General features: G+C 40.8%; 1 protein-coding gene across 2 annotated transcripts in view; it reads right to left on the reverse strand.

The window, feature by feature from the left end:
- Positions 1-18,009, reverse strand: part of slc7a11 (solute carrier family 7 member 11) — a 158,624-nt gene that overhangs the window by 102,565 nt on the left and 38,050 nt on the right. For both annotated transcript variants that reach the window (XM_069925388.1, XM_069925389.1), the window contains exons 3-4: positions 12,402-12,517; positions 750-875 (exon numbers count right to left, since the gene is read on the reverse strand). In XM_069925388.1, coding sequence (XP_069781489.1) covers positions 750-875; positions 12,402-12,517 — 242 coding nt within the window. The remainder of the gene's footprint in view (positions 1-749; positions 876-12,401; positions 12,518-18,009) is intronic.

Genomic DNA, 18,009 nt, shown 5'->3' on the forward strand with positions numbered 1-18,009 from the left:
TTTGATACTATAAATTCCTCAACTTAAAAAACTTAATAGCCTTAATTTAAACGAAGCCTCTACTTAGAGGAATGCTAACAACAGATGACAAGATATACATTGGTAAAAGCATGAGATTGTAGTTCAGATATTGGAACATTTGGGCAGAATGTTGATGGTAAATGCCAGCGATTCTCTGGCAAAATGTTGCCATCAACCAGAGTACATTCAAACCAGGTCAAGATTTTTGCATGAATATCATCTTACTGCTGCCATCCCAGCATTATCAAATGGATTCAACCTGCAAATCTGCCAGTGCACTCTGCTATAGGGCTCCATCTGGAGCTCAGTGACATAACAGATACTTGTTGAGATTTACAGACTGCAAAACTGACAGTGGCACTTTACAGACTGTTGACAGTTTACACAACCATTTTATAGCACAAATGATTTTATTGGTCTGGCCATGTGAGCTCACGGTGTGTTACTTGATACTTTGCTGCTCAATGTTTAGGTTGGCCAGCGTTTTATCTTCCCAATCCAATGTGAAAGTAAAGTGGGCATCAGAGTTCCAAGTAAGAGGAGTGAAAAATGGGATAGTCTGTCATGGACTTCAATCATAAAGCAGTAGCAATTTTTAATACAAGGTAAAATTATACAGTAAAATTCTTCATTGCAAAAAATACACCAACGGCGAAAGATGATTTCTCTTTTGTCAGTCTGTTTCTCTGTAGCTTACTAGAAATGGTGAAGTGTTTTGTGCTGCTTACCTTTGAATAACTGCATCATTCCAGGGATGATGATTATTAAAATGGCAGCAAGTTTGCAGAATGTCAGAAAAATTTGCAACCGTGCAGTCCATCTGACGCTGATACTGTTAATGTACATTATCACAGCTGGAAAATAAGGCAAGACAAAAAGAACACTGTTACCCCAGGTAACAACACACTGCACAATGTCATGTTGAAGGATACTACTGACAGGCTCAAAACCAACACAAAGGCAATTTTCTTCACATTATTATCAGACTGAGGAACATGATGACATCAAATCAGATGATACATTATAAAGGATTAAAATATTGACAACATGAATAAAGAAATCCATTTCTTTCAACGTTGTTAGACATAATTGCCTTCCATTTGGAATTGATGTGGAAGGATGCAGAAACTACCTATTTTGACTGTGATTTTCCTCACAGCAGGTTTACTGATTCTGGTGAAATTCTGCTAGGTTCCAACTAAATATCGTCTCACAGCAAGGGAGAGCTGAATCAAAGGCTGAGTTATCCAGAGCAGAGCTAATATATCTCTTAGCAGCCAGATACAGATCAAGTGTCAGTACAAGCCTTGTTTTCAGGTAACCTGTCACCTGTAGAGAGATTGGTTTGGACAAAGAATATTGAAAAGAAGAATTCCAACAAATGGAAATGTCTAATGCCAAAAGTTATTTGCTAAAGACATATCATTCCATCAGTTTAAAATCTCTTGCCTTATTGTAAGTATTAATAAGAGCACCAGAAAAGGACTTAGGTTCAGCAGGATCAAAGGGCTTAAACCCAAGTTGCAGTAGTGTCCAGACAGCATGCAATTCCCAGGGGTCATAGGGAAAAAGAGTTCAAAGAAATACAAGGAGCAAATTATGATGTCCTCTATGCCTATGTGTACCTCAAGGGTATACAGAATTTTTCAGATTGGGAAACCTGGGCCTGCAGTGCAAAACTGTGTAAGTTTGGGGTAGATAGGAAACAAAAATAATATGCTTTAGTGTGGTTGACAGGGGTAAAGATGGAGAAACAGTGCACAATAATGCACAACGATCACTTGGCTGGGAACAACTTTGAAGATGGGAAAATTTGCCAAGAATGGGTGGTAAATAGATGACTGCATAAAAAAAAGTTTCCACACCTGTCTAGTGGCCTTCTTTTACATCCTGATGCTGCGTCCTTGTATCGTGCCCACTTTTCCTCATTTATAAATTTGCTGACAATAACATGCAAAAAAGGGGGCTATGAATCAGCATTCAGGAGGGAGACTGAAAACTTGGCTGAATGGTGTACTCAATGTCACCAAAACAACGGAACTGTTTGTGGACTTTAGGAAAGAAAACCAAGGGTTTAGGGTCCACTGATCATTGGTGGAACAGAGGTGGAGAGGGTGTGCAAATTTAAATTCCTGGGAGTCACTCTCTTGGAGGAACCAACACACTAATGTCATCATAAACAAAGCACGTCAGCACCTGTACTTCCTTAGGAGTCTGCAGAGTTTTGGTATGACATCGGAAACCTAGTATCTACAGATACATGGTGGAAAATGTGTTGACTGGCTGCTTCATGACCTGGTCTGGAGGCACCAATACCTCTGAGGAGAAAGCTCTGCAAAAGGTAGTGGATACATGACAGGCAAAACACTCCCTACCATTGATAACAGATACAGGGAACTCTACCATCAGAGATCAGCAGCAAATATTAAGGATCCACACCAGCCAGCACATGCACTGCTTTCGCTGCTGTCATCAGTAAAACAGTATAGGTGCCACAAAACTTGAATCACCAGGTTCAGAAACAGTTCCTATCTCTCCACCATTAAATTTCTAAACAACAAACTCGATCAGAGACTCATTTAGGGGTTCTTACTTTGCTCATTATTTATTAATGAATATATTTTTTTCTGTATTGCAGTCAATTTACTTACATTTCTTTCTTCATATACTTTGTATCCATACCTGTTCTTGAGTATAGTTTTTTGTTTGCACGACCAATAGGTAGAAATTCTACCTGGCCTACACGAAAAAGAATCTCAGGGTTGTTTGCGATGTCATGAATGGGATTCTGACAATAAGTCTGAAGTCTGAAACAGCAGTTGTCTTTCATAGGTTGTGGGCACTTTTAAGCTTCAGTCCCACACCACTCTGACCCAAGTTCTGTTCAGTTCAATCACCCGTTGCATTTTGTACCATGTTTCTCATCAAAATTCAACTATTTATTAATCTCAATAGATCAGTTCAGCTTAACAGTCCTCAAATTTCAGAACCAAGTAAATAGTGCCAAAGGTTGAGATTAAAAATGAAATGTTTGAGTGTTGTATTTTTATCCAGCATCGTCACTGACTACTTTAGAGAGCATATAGTATATAAAGTCATACTTTAGAGAGCATATAGTAGAAGAAAGAAGGTTGTTCAAACAGAATTCAATTGTGGATTATCGTTTTCTGCTGGATCCTAGATCAAAGATCTGTTTTGGAACATCTTTTCTATACTTCAACAATATGTCTGCCTTCGACTGTTCAATGGATGTAGAAACAGCTTGACTGGAGATCGATACAAGTTGCTAACAGACAGACTCCAGCAGAGTCAGCTTGTTGATCACATCCCATATCTAACTGCACTTTCACATTAACGCTAATATAAAGTGTCATTAAAATTTGGATAAATTAGTTGCTTTGTATGTATTTGATATGTCTTGAATCACATGGGTTTACGTGGCATTTTGTGCAATTATCAGTGTCCTGTTAAGAGAGGGTTCATTCCACATTACTGGAACTTAGTGCAAAAGTGAAGGGGATGATTTAAGGACAGGGCACTCTAAAGATGAATTTATGGAAAATTATTGGGATTTAGTCCAATTACATTTCTCCTGCTTTTTGTTATTTAATGGGCAGGACAGTTTAATCAAAGGAATGGATCTAAAAACAAAAATTACTGTCAACAAGCATTCTTTTTGACCTCGCTGAGGTGCAAATAGTTCACTGCAAAATTCAAGAAATGACAAGAATAAATAATAAAATATCTCTGCCAGATGTGTGTTTCAAACAATGTAGAGGATGCAGAGTAAAGGTCCCACGTGGGGGTTTAGATCAGAAGGTTCAGACACTAAGTAACCTTGGAGAGGTTGTAAAATAGATTCAAAATTGGCTGAATGGGAGAAGATAGGGAGCAGTGGTGGATGATTGCTTCTCAGACTGGAGGCCCGTGATTAGTGCTGTGCCTCAGGGATCGGTGTTGGAACTATTGTTCTTTGTTGTCTATATCAATATCTGGATTATAATGTGGGAAACTGGATCAGCAGGTTTGCTGATGACACGAAGATTGTGGACAGTGAAGAAGGCTTTCAATGTTTGCAGAAGGATCTGGACCAGTTTGAAAATTGGGCTAAAAATTAGCAGATGAAATTTAATGTAGACAAGTGTGAGGTTTTGCATTTTGGAAGTACAAACTAAGGTAGAACATATGTAGTTAATGGTCGGGCAATGAGGATGAAAAGAATCTGTGAATACAGATACATGATTCCCTTTAAGTGGTGTCAGGGTTGTAAAGGGGCTTCATAAATCAAAGTATTGAGTATAGGAGTTGGGATGTTATGGTGAGGTTATATAAGACATTGGTGAGGCCAAATTTGGAGTATTGTGTGCAGTTCTGGTCATCAAACTATAGAAAAGATATTAGTAAGATTGAAAGACTGCAGAAAAGATTTAGTGGAATGTAGCCAGGTCTTCAGGAGTTGAGTTACAGGGGAAGATTAAACAGGTTAGAACTTTATGCCTTAGAATGTAGAAGAATGAGGGGAGATTTGATATAGGTTTACAAAATTATGAGGGGTAAAGACAGACTAAATGCAAGTAGGCTCTTTCCATTTATATTAGGAGAGATAAATAGAAGAGGACATGGCTTTAGAGTGAAAGTGGAAAGGTTTAGGTGGAATATTAGGGGGAACTTCTTCACTCAGAGTGTGGTGGGGGTGTGGAACGAATGCCATCTGACATGGTAAATGCAGGCTCACTCTTAAGTTTTAAGAATAAATTGGATAGATATGTGGATGGGAGAGGTCTGGAGGATTATGGACTGCAGGTCAGTGGGACTTGTGGAATAATATTTTGATATGGACAAGAAGGGCCAAATGGTCTGATTTGTGAGCTGTAATGTTCTGTGGTTCTATAGTTCTAAGTCAGCGTCACATCTGAATGTCAATTGTGGTTACTTCTGTTTGTATATTATAAAAATCCATAATTCATTCTCTGTTAGACATAACTTGTTTCAATGTGTGACAACATATCACACATGTGTTGCCTGGTGTTGAGTTGTCTTCCAGACACCCTGTGTAAATTAGTAAAGAGAAGCATGGCATGTCCAGCTCCTGGGCATAAATTTCATAGTGTAATGCTTGAGAACCTCCATTCATCAAAATGCCTGGAAAAGCACAATCACAATAAATTTGGCCAAGATAATTTAGTTAAACAGGAAAGTCTGCAGATGCTTTGATTGTCGTGCAATACACAAAAGAACTGGAAGAACTCAACAAGTCATGCAGTTTCTATAGGAAGTAAAGGGTAGCCAAGGTTTTAAGCCTGAGTCCTTTGTCAAGGTATGAACAAAAAAGTTGGGGAAGGAGGGAGGATAAGAGAGGAAGGAGGAAGGGGTAGGTGGAGGAGTACAAGCTAACAGGTAAGAGGTCATAGTGGGAAGGCAGAAGAGAAAAAATCTGAAGCATCAGGGGTGTTGCTCTTTGAATGGAGAGGGAAGGCAATGGGTTGGGAGCTGCAGGAAAGGAGACAGAGGGATAGAGGGAGAGATATGAGGGAAGGGTTTATGGAAACTGTTGAAGTCAATGTCAAATAGATGAAAGATGGAGGTGCTGTCGAGTTGCTGTAGCTCTGTAGCGGCAATGCTGCTGCTGATGTGGACCCAACGGGAGTGAGGGAGCGGAGATGCAGTGTTCCCGTGGACTCCAGTTAACCAGTCAACTTTCATCGGCTCCGCACGGGCTTTGAACGGACCGTTGAGGGAACTAACAATGGCTTTATTTGAAATCCTGTGACTGTGTGTCTGCGACCAAGATGGTGGCACCTATTAATCGGCACAAGCGACGAGGGGCTGCAGACTCCGGGGAAGCAGAGGACTGGAGCAGAGGACCAGAGGATGGTAAGATCACCCACTGTTTGAGGAGAAAAAGTGGAGGAGACAACCCACGGGGACAGTGACCACGGTGGCGGACCAGTGAGGGGGCTCTGCAGCTGAGGGACCAGTGCATGCAGCGGGCTACTGGCGACTCAAGGCGAGGAGCCTGCTGAGGCTGTGGGCTGCTGGGGACTGCTGTTGGGACACTCGCACTATAACCAGGCTGTGGACTGCTGGAGGCAAGCTCGAACTGGTTGGACGGGTACCAGGTATCAGAACCGGGATGCAAGGAGGTGCCAAGGATGCTGAAGGGTTCCTGACAGTGTCAGAAGTTTGCATTTGGAGCTCGGGTTGCCAATGGTTTGAAGTGATAGAGCAGAGTGTAGTCATGCAATTTCTGGCAAGTGAGCTTTCTTATTGATCACACTGACCTTTACAATGTGCATGTGAAATGAACTCTTTAGCTTGTTACAGGAATTTTACACACAACTTTTCAGGGATTGAATAAACTAAAGATATATAGCAATTAACTTTCCAGCAAATTTGGGCCAACTGACAAAGCTGATAAAAATAAAACAAAGTGACAGATGTTGTAAACCTGAAATAAAAATAGTGAAGGTTGGTCATCTAGCATCTGTAGAGAGAGAAAAAAAGTCATTGTTTTGGGTACCAGACCCTTTAGTGTAACTGGAAGAAATAAAAAGGTAGCTTTAAGTTGCAGAATGGGATGGAGTTTTAGGATAAAAACATGAGACCTGGTCAAATCAATAAATGTGGCAGTTAGAGGCTAAAGAAAAGGAAACAGTTGTCTGTAGCAGGTGACAGAGAATAAAGCAGAACTGCAGACAATGAGAGCTTTGAGATAGAGTGAGCTGATGTTATTGTACATAGAGGTCAAGGTCCCACATTTGCTGGCGCATGGCTTAAAATAATTGGGCCTCGATATATCTCAGATATGCAACTTAAAATGAGCTTTTTTTTAAAATCTTTCTTTCCTTTTCTGACAAATGGTCTTGGAGCTGAAATATTGACTCAGATTCTCCATCCACAGATGCTGCTTGGCCTCAAGAAGATGATGGCAGTTTGAGGCATATGCACTGAGGTGCTAGTACTAGAAGCATATGCATGCCACTTGTTGCATTAAGTTCCCTGCCTATATGTGAAGTATGGTTGCCTCTGTGGTACTTGTGCAATGTAATGCAAATAAATCATGTCCTCAAAGGACAAAATAACACCATCACACACACTGTAAATACTTATATAATGAATTTATTGTTGTATGAATGAGAAAATATTCTCTGGCTTGAAGCTCCTATATCTTGGAACTGTTCCTATAAAAAGAAATTACCTTAATTCCAGCATTATCCAAAGTCTACTTCGGGCTATATTACAGTAACATTAACCAATTTGTGGGTGATAGTTTGGAATGCTACATGACTCTGAAATGGACCCTTTAAATGTCTTTATTTTAATAAATGACAGCCTATGGCATACTTGGGAAATGCTTCCCTGAATTCATTAATCATTCAAACTGCTGGAACATTACTGTAAGTCACAAGAACAAAAGATTGATGGTGTTCACTCTTCAGGGAACCCACCAGTGTGATACTTAACGTTTCACAAATAGTATAATGTAAACTGAATTAATTTAATGAAAGAAAGTGGAAAAGCAATAATCTGTTTAACACTCCAGTTATAAAGGAAGATATATATGGCCGTGAGCTCAAAAACCTCTGAACACACCAAGCACTTTGCAGCAAATGAAGTACCTTTGTAATGTAGTCATTTCTGTAAACAATGGAAATAGAGCACCCAATTCATGCAGAGCTAGATCTTGCAAGGTGCAGCATAATAATGTCATTTATTAGTTATAAAATACATACAGAAAATTATATTTCTGAGGCTATGCAACCTCTGTGGAGAAAGAAAAACAGCAGAAAAGATGTTCCATTAGATCTGAGAAAACTAACAAATTCAATATCTTAAGAGAATAAGAAAGGTTGGAAGTGGGGGTGGATGAGGGAAGTGGAAAGAACAATGGGAACATTTTGGTAGCATATGAAGGGAGTGTTTCCAGAATTTTGTGCTATTATTTTAGATTTCCATAATCCAGTCCTTTACTATTTAATGGTTATATTGATTGCAAATTATCTATCGGTCTGATTAATGAAGTCCACTGAACTTCAAACCTGTGCAATAAGATCTAAATGGTCAGGTGATTTAGTGATAGAGCTAATGATACTCCTGACTCAGAACTATTGTTCAAAGGCTGACATAAAACTAATGGCCAGTTTAATGTCTAATTTCAATAATTATAATCATGATTGCAGCAAGCTACTGTGCTAAAATATCCCTTCATCTCCCTGAACCACTCCAGATCATTTTCTGGTAATCTCAAAAGTGTGCTCTTTGGTTCCATCCTGACACCACTAGTCAATAACCCATCATTATTTTGAAAAGCTCTAGTCTTAGTAGAGCCATGACCATCACAGGTCCTTCAGTCTCTTCATGAAACCTATGTCCTTCATGGACTTAATTGGACTCAAATATTGGAAGTGGAGTTTACAATTAATACAAGCGACCAGGATACATGTTTCCCTATTATTGTTAAAAATCTGAGGCATAATCTTTGGAATTGGAATGCAAAATTCTGGGTCATTTGAACCTCAATTTGGGATTGTTACGAGCCCAGAGGACCCAAAATCCCAGCAGCAATAGATATTCACCAAGACAAATGGCTACTTAAATAGAAGTTGCTTTTAATTATCTTTAAACATTAAAATAGAATCAAACTTTAACTTATCACAAACTTTCTTAACACCCTTCTAATTCTAAGTGCACCTACATGTAATGTGTGTGCAAGTTCAAAAAAGTTCTTTGGTTCACAGTCCAATCTCACTTCTCATTCCTCCAAGTTCACTGGTTGCAGGCAATTCTTATACTGTGCACAGAATTTAATATTTATAAAGTTCATCAGGCACTGGTGCTTGAAATGTAAATGGCTACTGCTCAGGAAGGTTCTTGTCGGCTTTTCGAGAGAGATGTGTTGTTCCAGGACATCCACAACTGATTTACTTCCATCAGCCACTCCAGTGTCTTGCTGATGAAACTTGCCCCTTCAGGGTTCTCCAGATGATAACTTCTTCGCTTCATGTCACCACAGAGATCCTTTTGTTTCTCTTATTCCAAGTGAAACATTAGACAGCCAGTCCTCTTGCATGAACCACAAGGGCTTTGACCAGGCCGTCTTCCAAATGGGCTTGCCAGCTTGTCCTGTTCCAGTCCCAGCTATATCTGCTGGCTATAATACTGTCAAGTGATCTCTGTCTCTCTCTCTGTGTCTCTGTCTCTCTCTCTTTGAGAGAAAGTTCGTTTGACTCTCTCTGCTTGCAAAACCACATGATCCTCTTATAACAGCAAGTTCTCTTCCAGACAGTAGCAGCTCCAGCATGCTCTTTCATCTGTTGCCTTTGGTAAACAACAATCCATTAGTGAAGTTCTTGCAAAAGCTATGTAGCATGGGGCACAGCTCCAGTATTTCAAATAAGATCTGTTTTAAAGTGTTTGTATGTGACCTACTCTAACAAATCTTTCCCAATTTATCTCCCAAAAACATATCTATATATTCTATATACTCTGTCACAGGATCATTACCTTGCATATTTCCATACACTGCATTATAATATATGGTATTCTGACATGGATCACTGGGAGAAAACTTAAAGTCAAACCATATCAGCATGTATGCAGAATCCCAAATGGCACTTCAGTACAGGAGCTTTATTGGAAATATTATCTTTCAGACGAGTTGTTAAATTGGATGGACTCTCAGGGGAATGAGAAGTGGAGATCTCTCCTGATAACCTGGTTAATGGTTTTCTCTCAGCCAACATATTAAAACAAACTGTCTGCTTTTTTTTTCCATTGCCATTTGCTTACAAGTTAGCAACCACCATTCCTTCATTAAAGGAGTGGTGACCATTCAAAAGTACTGTATCTCCTTGTACCAGTGTTCTAGATAGTTTTTTATGAAAGATACAACAATATATAACCACAAGATTTTTTTTGCTTTAACAAGAATGCACCCAACAAATACCCCTCTATATTTAAGTCTTTGGCATTAAGAAAGCCCTTGTCAATTTGGGGAAAATTAAAGTCTACCACAGTTGGATCTTCAGCTGTCGGCCTCTGCCATCTCCAGAATGGAGGACTATCGCCTTCCCAAGATCGTGTTATATGGCAAGCTCTCCACTGGCCACCGTGACAGAGGTGCACCAAAGAAGAGGTACAAGGACTGCCTAAAGAAATCTCTTGGTGTCTGCCACATTGACCACCGCCAGTGGGCTGATATCAACTCAAACCACGCATCTTGGCACCTCACAGTTCGGCGGGTAGCAACCTCCTTTGAAGAAGACTGCAGAGCCCACCTCACTGACAAAAGACAAAGGAGGAAAAACCCAACACCCAACCCCAACCAACCAATTTTCCCCTGCAACCGCTGCAACTGTGTCTGCCTGTCCCATGTCGGACTTGTCAGCCACAAACGAGCCTGCAGCTGATGTGGACATTACCCCTCCATAAATCTTCGTCTGCGAAGCCAAGCCAAAGAAAAAGAGAAAGAAAAAAAAGTCTACCACACTCTCAACCTTGTTGCTCTGACATCGTTCCATAATTAACCTACATACCTGTTCCACTATCTTTCAGTGGCTATTGGGAGGACCATAGTATAACCCAATCTGAATGATGAGTTTGTTTTATTTTTTTAATCACTACCCATAATGCCTTATTGATTGAGCCATCAGACCAACCTCTCTGAATGTAGCTGTGACACTCTCTCTGATTAATAATGCAATTACTCCAACTCTTTTATTTCCCTCTCTATCCTGTCTAATCATTGAAAACTAGGAACCTTCAGCTGCCAGTCTTGCAGCCATGTGTCCATTAGACATAGGAGAAGAAATAGGCTATGCAGCCCATCAAGCCTTCCCCGCCATTTAATCATGAGCTGATCCATTTTCCCACTCAGCCCCACTGTCCATCCTTCACCTTTGATGCCCTGGCTAATCAAGAACCTATTATCTCTGCCTTAAATACACCCAATGAGCTGACCTTCACAACCACTTGTGGCAACAAATCTTCTGGCAAAAGAATTTCCTCCTCATCTCTGTTTTAGTCAAACATCCTTCAATCCTAAAATTGTGCCCTCTTTTCCTAGACTCTTGGACCATGGGAAATAACCTCTCTACATCGACTCTGTCCATGCCTTTAAGCACTCAAAATGTTTCAATGAGATCTCGCCCTCATTCTCCTAAATTCCAACAGGTACTGGCTAAGAGCAGTCAAACGTTCCTCATATCATAACCCTTTTATTCCTGGGATCATCCTTGTGCACCTCTTCTGAACCTGGCCACATCATAATTTCATGTACTGATCCAGGCTAGAGGTTTATCTCCCTTATCCATAATACTACTTGCCCTAAAATAACCCTCTCCAGCCCATTCGTCTCCCAGTGTTCATTCATCCGTCCATTGTCTCCTGTCCATTCACTTACATACCCTCTGTTCAGCAGGAGAAGAGACTGTGACCCGGCTGGGTGGGTTCTTAATTCTCTTCTCCTGATGGACAGAGGATACATGAGTTTGAAAACACATACTACATATTCAAGGGCAGTTTCTTTCTCGCTGACATCAGAGTCTTGAATAGTCCTCCCATACATCTATCATTTTCAGAAACTACCTGCATTGTTTTAACATGACTTTCTTCTTCATTCTCTGTAACACTACATTAATTTAGACATACAGCACAATAACAGGTCATTTCAGCCCATGAGTCTGTGCCAATTTACACCTGTAACCTACACCCCCTGGTATGTTTTGAAGGGTGGAACCCCGGAGAAAACCCATGCAGACACAGGAAGAATGTAAAAACTCCTTACAGACCGCTAACCGCTACAGCAACCATGCCACCCTTTTATTCTGCATTTTTATTTTATTTTGTACAACCTGTTGTACTTAACTACAAGTTGATTTGCTTAGACAGCACAGAAATTTTACTGTCTTAAGGCTCATGACAATAATAAACAATTCAACTATTCAGCTTTTAGCAAAGGTGTAGAATATACACCTGTTCAAATAAGATGAGCATTTTACCTACCTAGTTGTTGGTAATAGATGCTTTTGCATTTTCCTTCCACCTTGCTAAATCAAACTTTCACCTGCATCAGCTGGGAGCTCCACATGCCCAGCTCTGCCCTGGCTAGAGGAATTAGTGAGGCAAATGCTCAGCAGGACCATTTCTCCATTGGTACTGGCTAATTAGCCTTTTGTATCAAGTGCCAAGAATTTGGAGGTCTGGCTTTGAACATATTAGATATATTTGTCCTTGAGAGACTATGTGTTCACTTTCTCTGTCATTTTTCAACTGCATCACAGCGCAGTAGAATTGTCTCTTTGGTATACATCACAATAATGGAGCTTGGAACAGAAAAAAAAATAAAACAGCTTCGGAAATGATGATATTCAAAAACTTACTGATCCCAATGATTGTGGTGATCTTGACTGCAAGCTCTGGAACTCCACATGGCATAAACAATGGCTGTAATATATACTGACCAAAAGCCAATGATATAACAGCTGTAGCAGCAGGTCTACAGAGGAAGCAAAGTGATAATGTTATTGTTGGTATCTTGGATAAAACTTAACCATGAGAACAATCAAACAAGCTTTTTATACCATTGACATTTGTTCAGAAATTCTTGAACAGAAAATTGCCTCAAGTGAAAACAGTTAAATAAACAGGGCTGACCAAAGCAGGACTCTGTCCTATTGACAAATTCTTATCACAAAGATTCTCCAATAGACGTTGTCATTGATTGCATCCAGCTCATCAATTGTTTGGAGGAAGGAATCTGAAAAAAAATAGTGATCTTTATCTTGAGCCATCTCTGACAATCCCTTTTGATTTCTACATTGGTGAGTTTAGTAGCAAAGGTTGGCTGACTGGGAATGCATTTTGAAATTCAATTGCATTGTGTCTGATTTAGCCTCTTTCTAAAAATGGAGGTGGTGCCTTCAGAAAATTATGGCTGCTGGAGAATTCTTCCTTCCCTCCTATTCTCAAGTGCTGCCTCTGGGATCATGATTCCGCAGGGCCTTTTGTGAAATTTCTCTGAATTTATTTTTGCCTCCTACCTCCAGAGTTCATCTCTCTTTCACTATTTTACTCCAGGATTGATTAAACCTTCTTTATCAAACACCCTGACCCTTCGCACTGCTCCCTTAAACAGGTAAGAAGCCAATACTACCTGTGTGATTATATCAAAATAATGAACTAGTACAATTCATTTCAATCATCCAATCAACTAATTTACTCTCAAGATTGATGTAATACATGGCTGAAATATATTTTTTTAGTTTACAAATGTTGCGTGAATAATAAATCCACAGGCTGTTTGCAATGACTTTAAACTATGGCCTGTATCCACATAGCCTCTATGGCCACTGTAGTGAGGTTTAATGCACCTCTAAGCAAGTTGTCATGGAACCCAAAATGTTCTAGTCATGGAAAATATCTTTCACTGGAAGAACAACATTGTTTGGGCAAACCAATGGGTTAATCTTCCAACAGCAGTTGTTATTTGTCCCTAAGAACAGCCCCCTAGCTTAAGAGCAGCTCAGGAAACACATTGGCAACAACCACTTCATCCTTTTCCAGGCCTTGGTAAATACACATTTCTAAAGTGGCTGCACAATGGATATCTCTCCGGATCTGGCTTGAGAGCAATGTGTAGTGACCATCTATGAAGGATCTGGCAGGAAGGAACATTCTCGCCACAAGAACAAATATTACTTTTCCATAAAAACAGCAAGGACTGACCATTCAAATGTCCCATTTTCGGCACAAGAAAGATAGCTCCATTTGCTTACATTGACATTACACATCAACAAAACGTCACATTTTCTTTCATAGAAGTTGTAAGTCTGAAAAATTCTACTCAGTGCCCAGTCCTTCAATGTGAAGAGGTGGATGGTCCCTGATCTCTGGTCTTTCCCTCAGAGCCTAGCAGTTGCACTGAGTTTCCCTTAGCATGTACACCTGCACCTTGGAATGTGCCAATCTGCAACATTCAGCTGTAAATGGCTCCTGGCAATGAAAGACAAGACAAGACAGTTCTGGGCAGACCACAATGAATGCTGTACTTCCAGCAACAGTTCTGTGTTACACAACTGTTCAGAATGAAACTCTGGCAAAGATCATTGCAATGCATCTTTTCATGCCAAGCACACACGTCAGAAGGGATTGGATGACACTCACTTCAAACTCATGGTACAATGTTTGCATACCATCAACTGAAAGCCTACTTAAAGGACAAATTGGGAAGCTGACTGAGATTATCAGAAGGAAGCAGCTTTGAATATGTGATTGCAGAAACAATGATAATAAAAAGATTTATAACGAACATGTACATCAAGCTGCAAGACAAGGAAAATTATGAAATAAGCTATAAACCCAAACAAAAGTGGGAAAAAAATTTAAACATAAAGATAAGAAATGAAATATGGAAAAGTTATGCTCTGGAACTATGAAAAATATAATAAATATGAGGTTATGCATGATACAATATAATTGGTTACGCAGGCTATATATCGCGCCCCAAATGTTAAAAAAATGGGATCCAACATTATCAGATAGATGCTTTCACTGTAAGAAGGAAACGGGAACAACAGTACATGCAATTTGGGCTTGTGAGAAAGTGAAAAAGTTTTGGGAAGATCTAAATCAGGTATTAAATAAAATCACAAAAAGCAACATACCGAAAAATCCAGAGATCTTTCTTCTAAGTAATATAAGAAGTAAAGAATTAGGCCTCAAACTGGATGAAGCGCAAAAAAGATTTATTATGATAGCCTTAGCTGTAGCAAAAAAATGTATAATGCCAACTTGGAAATCAGAAGAGATGCTGAGAGTACAGCAATGGTACATGGAAATGAATAAATGTGCTCCTTTGGAAAAAAAATAACATATAATTTAAAAAATAAAGTCACATGTTTTGAACAAATTTGGGAATCGTACATGGAACACAACAGAGAGGGCCTGCCACGGACCTCCACCCCCTAAAATGATAAAATGATAAGAAGACAAAATGAACTGACCCAGTGTGTAAACAATTTTCTTGTTTATTTTCATTGTGTGATGACATTGTTTAAAGGTTTTATTGTATATGTTGAACGTTTAATGGGTTTGGAGGGGGGTGGGAAGGAGGAAGGGAAGGTGGGGGGGAAAAAAAGGGGAGAAAATGCCACTGTGTATATTTAAGAGGGAAATGTTTGTATGTATTTTGATTGATATGGTTCATAGTGTGAAAAATATATATATTTTTTCAAAAGTAGGCAGTGCCATAGAGACTCCAACTATGAATAAAGGGTCAACTAAGGCAGGTCCAAATCACATCAGCCAAGTGAGGTCCTAGTGTTTGCATGAAAGAACTAATGACTATCTGTGAGCCTGTCTGTTGCTGGAGGGCAAATCATTTTCAGTCTCTTTAAGATGGATACGATTTCAGTGAAACAAAATAAATTATGCCTGATTTGGACAATATGTATTGTGACGTGAAACAAAATAGTTTTAATGGAACATTATAACCAATTATTGAAGAGATAATGTTTTAATATTAAATTCTCTGAAAAATCAATCCATTGGGGATTCATTATTTCTCATCTATTTGATAATTTAAAAAAAACAAGTGATTGCTTGCACCACTGTGTAGCGCGAATAAAAGCTTATGACTGGAGGGAGAACAAATGCTTTTATTAGCTTATTACTATGGGTAGGGTCTCACAGTAGTCTTCAGAGAGTTCTGGGTTTAGGCAGGAAACCAGGGTTGTATGTGAACAGATAGGAGCGAAGCCGGGAGGAGGGCCCAGCCATCAACACAACACCCTACCAGTGAATGCCAGCTCACTGCATTCACCCCTTCCTGCAGAATGAAGACAGAGAACATGGATTCAGATTAAAAAGTAGAAAAAAATACAGTTACTTACAAATTTACAGATTTAGGCAGTCTGAGGGTCTGGAGATTCTGGTGGAGGACCTTAGCACGGGGGGGCCTTGAATTCCTGGTCCCCTTGTGAGGGAGGAGAAGTGGGCTGGGTCTCCGGCTCAACAGTGGAGGGGGATGCACTTTTCTCCTGAACTGGACCCCTGAGGCCCTGACTGGGGGTGGTAAGAATGAGCTCCGTGGCTCACAGGGTACCTGAGGCGATGAAACCTTGGTTCCTTTGGGTACCAGGTCATTGATGGAGACGGTGTTCTCTCTGCCATCCGGGTACTCCACATAGGTATACGTGGGATTGGCATGGAGCAGTTTCACCCTTTCTACCAGGTGGTCAGTCTTGCCTCTCCTCATGTGCTTCCTGAGAAGGACTAGACCAGGAGTGGTGAGCCAAGGTAGAAGTGTAGTTCCCGATGCCAACTTTCTTTCAAAATTGAATAGGAGCTCATGATGAGTGGTGTTGCTCACGGTACATAATGGAGACCGGATGGAATGGAGAACCATAGAAAGGACTTCCTGCCACCGTGAGACTGGAGGGCTTTTTGACTTCAGGACCAGTTTGACCGCCTTCCCGACAGTGGCGGTCTCCTTTTCAACCTGCCCATTCCCCCAGGGGTTGTATCTAGTAGTCCTGCTGGACGCAATGCCCCTTGCCAGCAGGTACTGTCATAGTTCTTTGCTCATAAAAGATGAGCCGCAATCACTATTTATATAGCTGGGATACCCGAACAGAGTGAAATTGGAATCTAGGGCCTTTATGACTGATGAAGTGGACGTGTCTGGACAGAATTGCAAACGGAAAGCGGGAGTAGAGAGGAAGAAAGTGTGGTGCACTTTTGTGGGGACAGACCTGGCAAGACCTGATCATTTCCTTGACGACATCCATGGAGTTGGGCAGATTGCACGCCTTGATAAAATGAGCCTCTGGATAAGGCATCTAGAGGGTCATTAAGGGGCCCTGGCTGATAAGAAATGTCATAATTGTAGGTGGCGAACTCAATCCTTCACCTAGCAATCTTGTCATTTTGATTTTCCCCCCCTTGACATTATTAAACATGAATCTGACTAACCGCTGGTCAGTGAGGAGTGTAAATTTCCTACGGGCCAGGCAGTGTCTCCAGTGCCTCATGGCTTCTACAATGGCTTAAGCCTCCTTTTCCACAGATAGGTTCTAGAGCTCATGGGCTTGTAATGTCTGCAAAAACATGCAACCTGCCTGCCTGGTTGAAGGTAGCAGCCAGGTTTACTTCCGAATTGTTGTTTTCCACTTGGAAAGGTACATTGTCATCCACCACATGCATGGCGACTATCATAATGTGAGGTAGTTAAAAGCCATTTGGGCTTCAGCCGAGGGAAAGAATTAGTGGCTTTTAAGAGAGGGTGAACCTTATCAGCATATTGAGGGTTCCACTCGGCGAAATATGAAACAAACCCCAGGCATCTCCTTAAAGCCTTTGTGGTCCTGAGAACAGGAACTCTAACAGGGGGCATATCCTATTGGGAGACTTATTGGGGCTGGAATCAGATCCAGGAGTGGTGCAGGTCAGAGACTTTCCCATGCTTCCACTCATGTGGCAAACCCTTTCGCATTGCCTTTTCGTGAAATAGCTGGAACACACGAAGTCTTTAGCTGGGCAACGAGATCGGGGATGCTGGCACAGAAAAAGCACTCCCTGGTATGGGAAGTGGCAGCTGTTAGAGCAGGGGTAGCAGAAGCTGCCTGTCTTTGGAAAGGATCACTTGGGTGAATGAGCTCGCTGGCTTCGAGGTCATCATTCTCAAGCTTGGCCTGTTGCAGCAATTTGTCCAGCTCAACGTGACTAGCCAGGTCCTTCTTACCTGACTCGAATAGTTGCTGCCCCATGTACCTCGAGCAGTTACACGTGACTAGAGTGTCCCGGATCTGTTCTTCTTCACAAACGCAGCCCGTAGCCGCTACGTACCTGTAATGCTTGGCAAGTGTCCACAGATCCAGCAGGTAGTTGTCGATAGTCTCTCCTGGCCATTAGCAATGTAGAACGAGTCGGTGCCTCACTAGGATCTCGTTTTGCAACCTCAGGTACTGAGCCTTCAACGCCTCAATTGCA

Source organism: Narcine bancroftii, chromosome 3, assembly GCF_036971445.1.
Source record: "Narcine bancroftii isolate sNarBan1 chromosome 3, sNarBan1.hap1, whole genome shotgun sequence".
Taxonomy (NCBI): Eukaryota; Metazoa; Chordata; class Chondrichthyes; order Torpediniformes; family Narcinidae; genus Narcine; species Narcine bancroftii.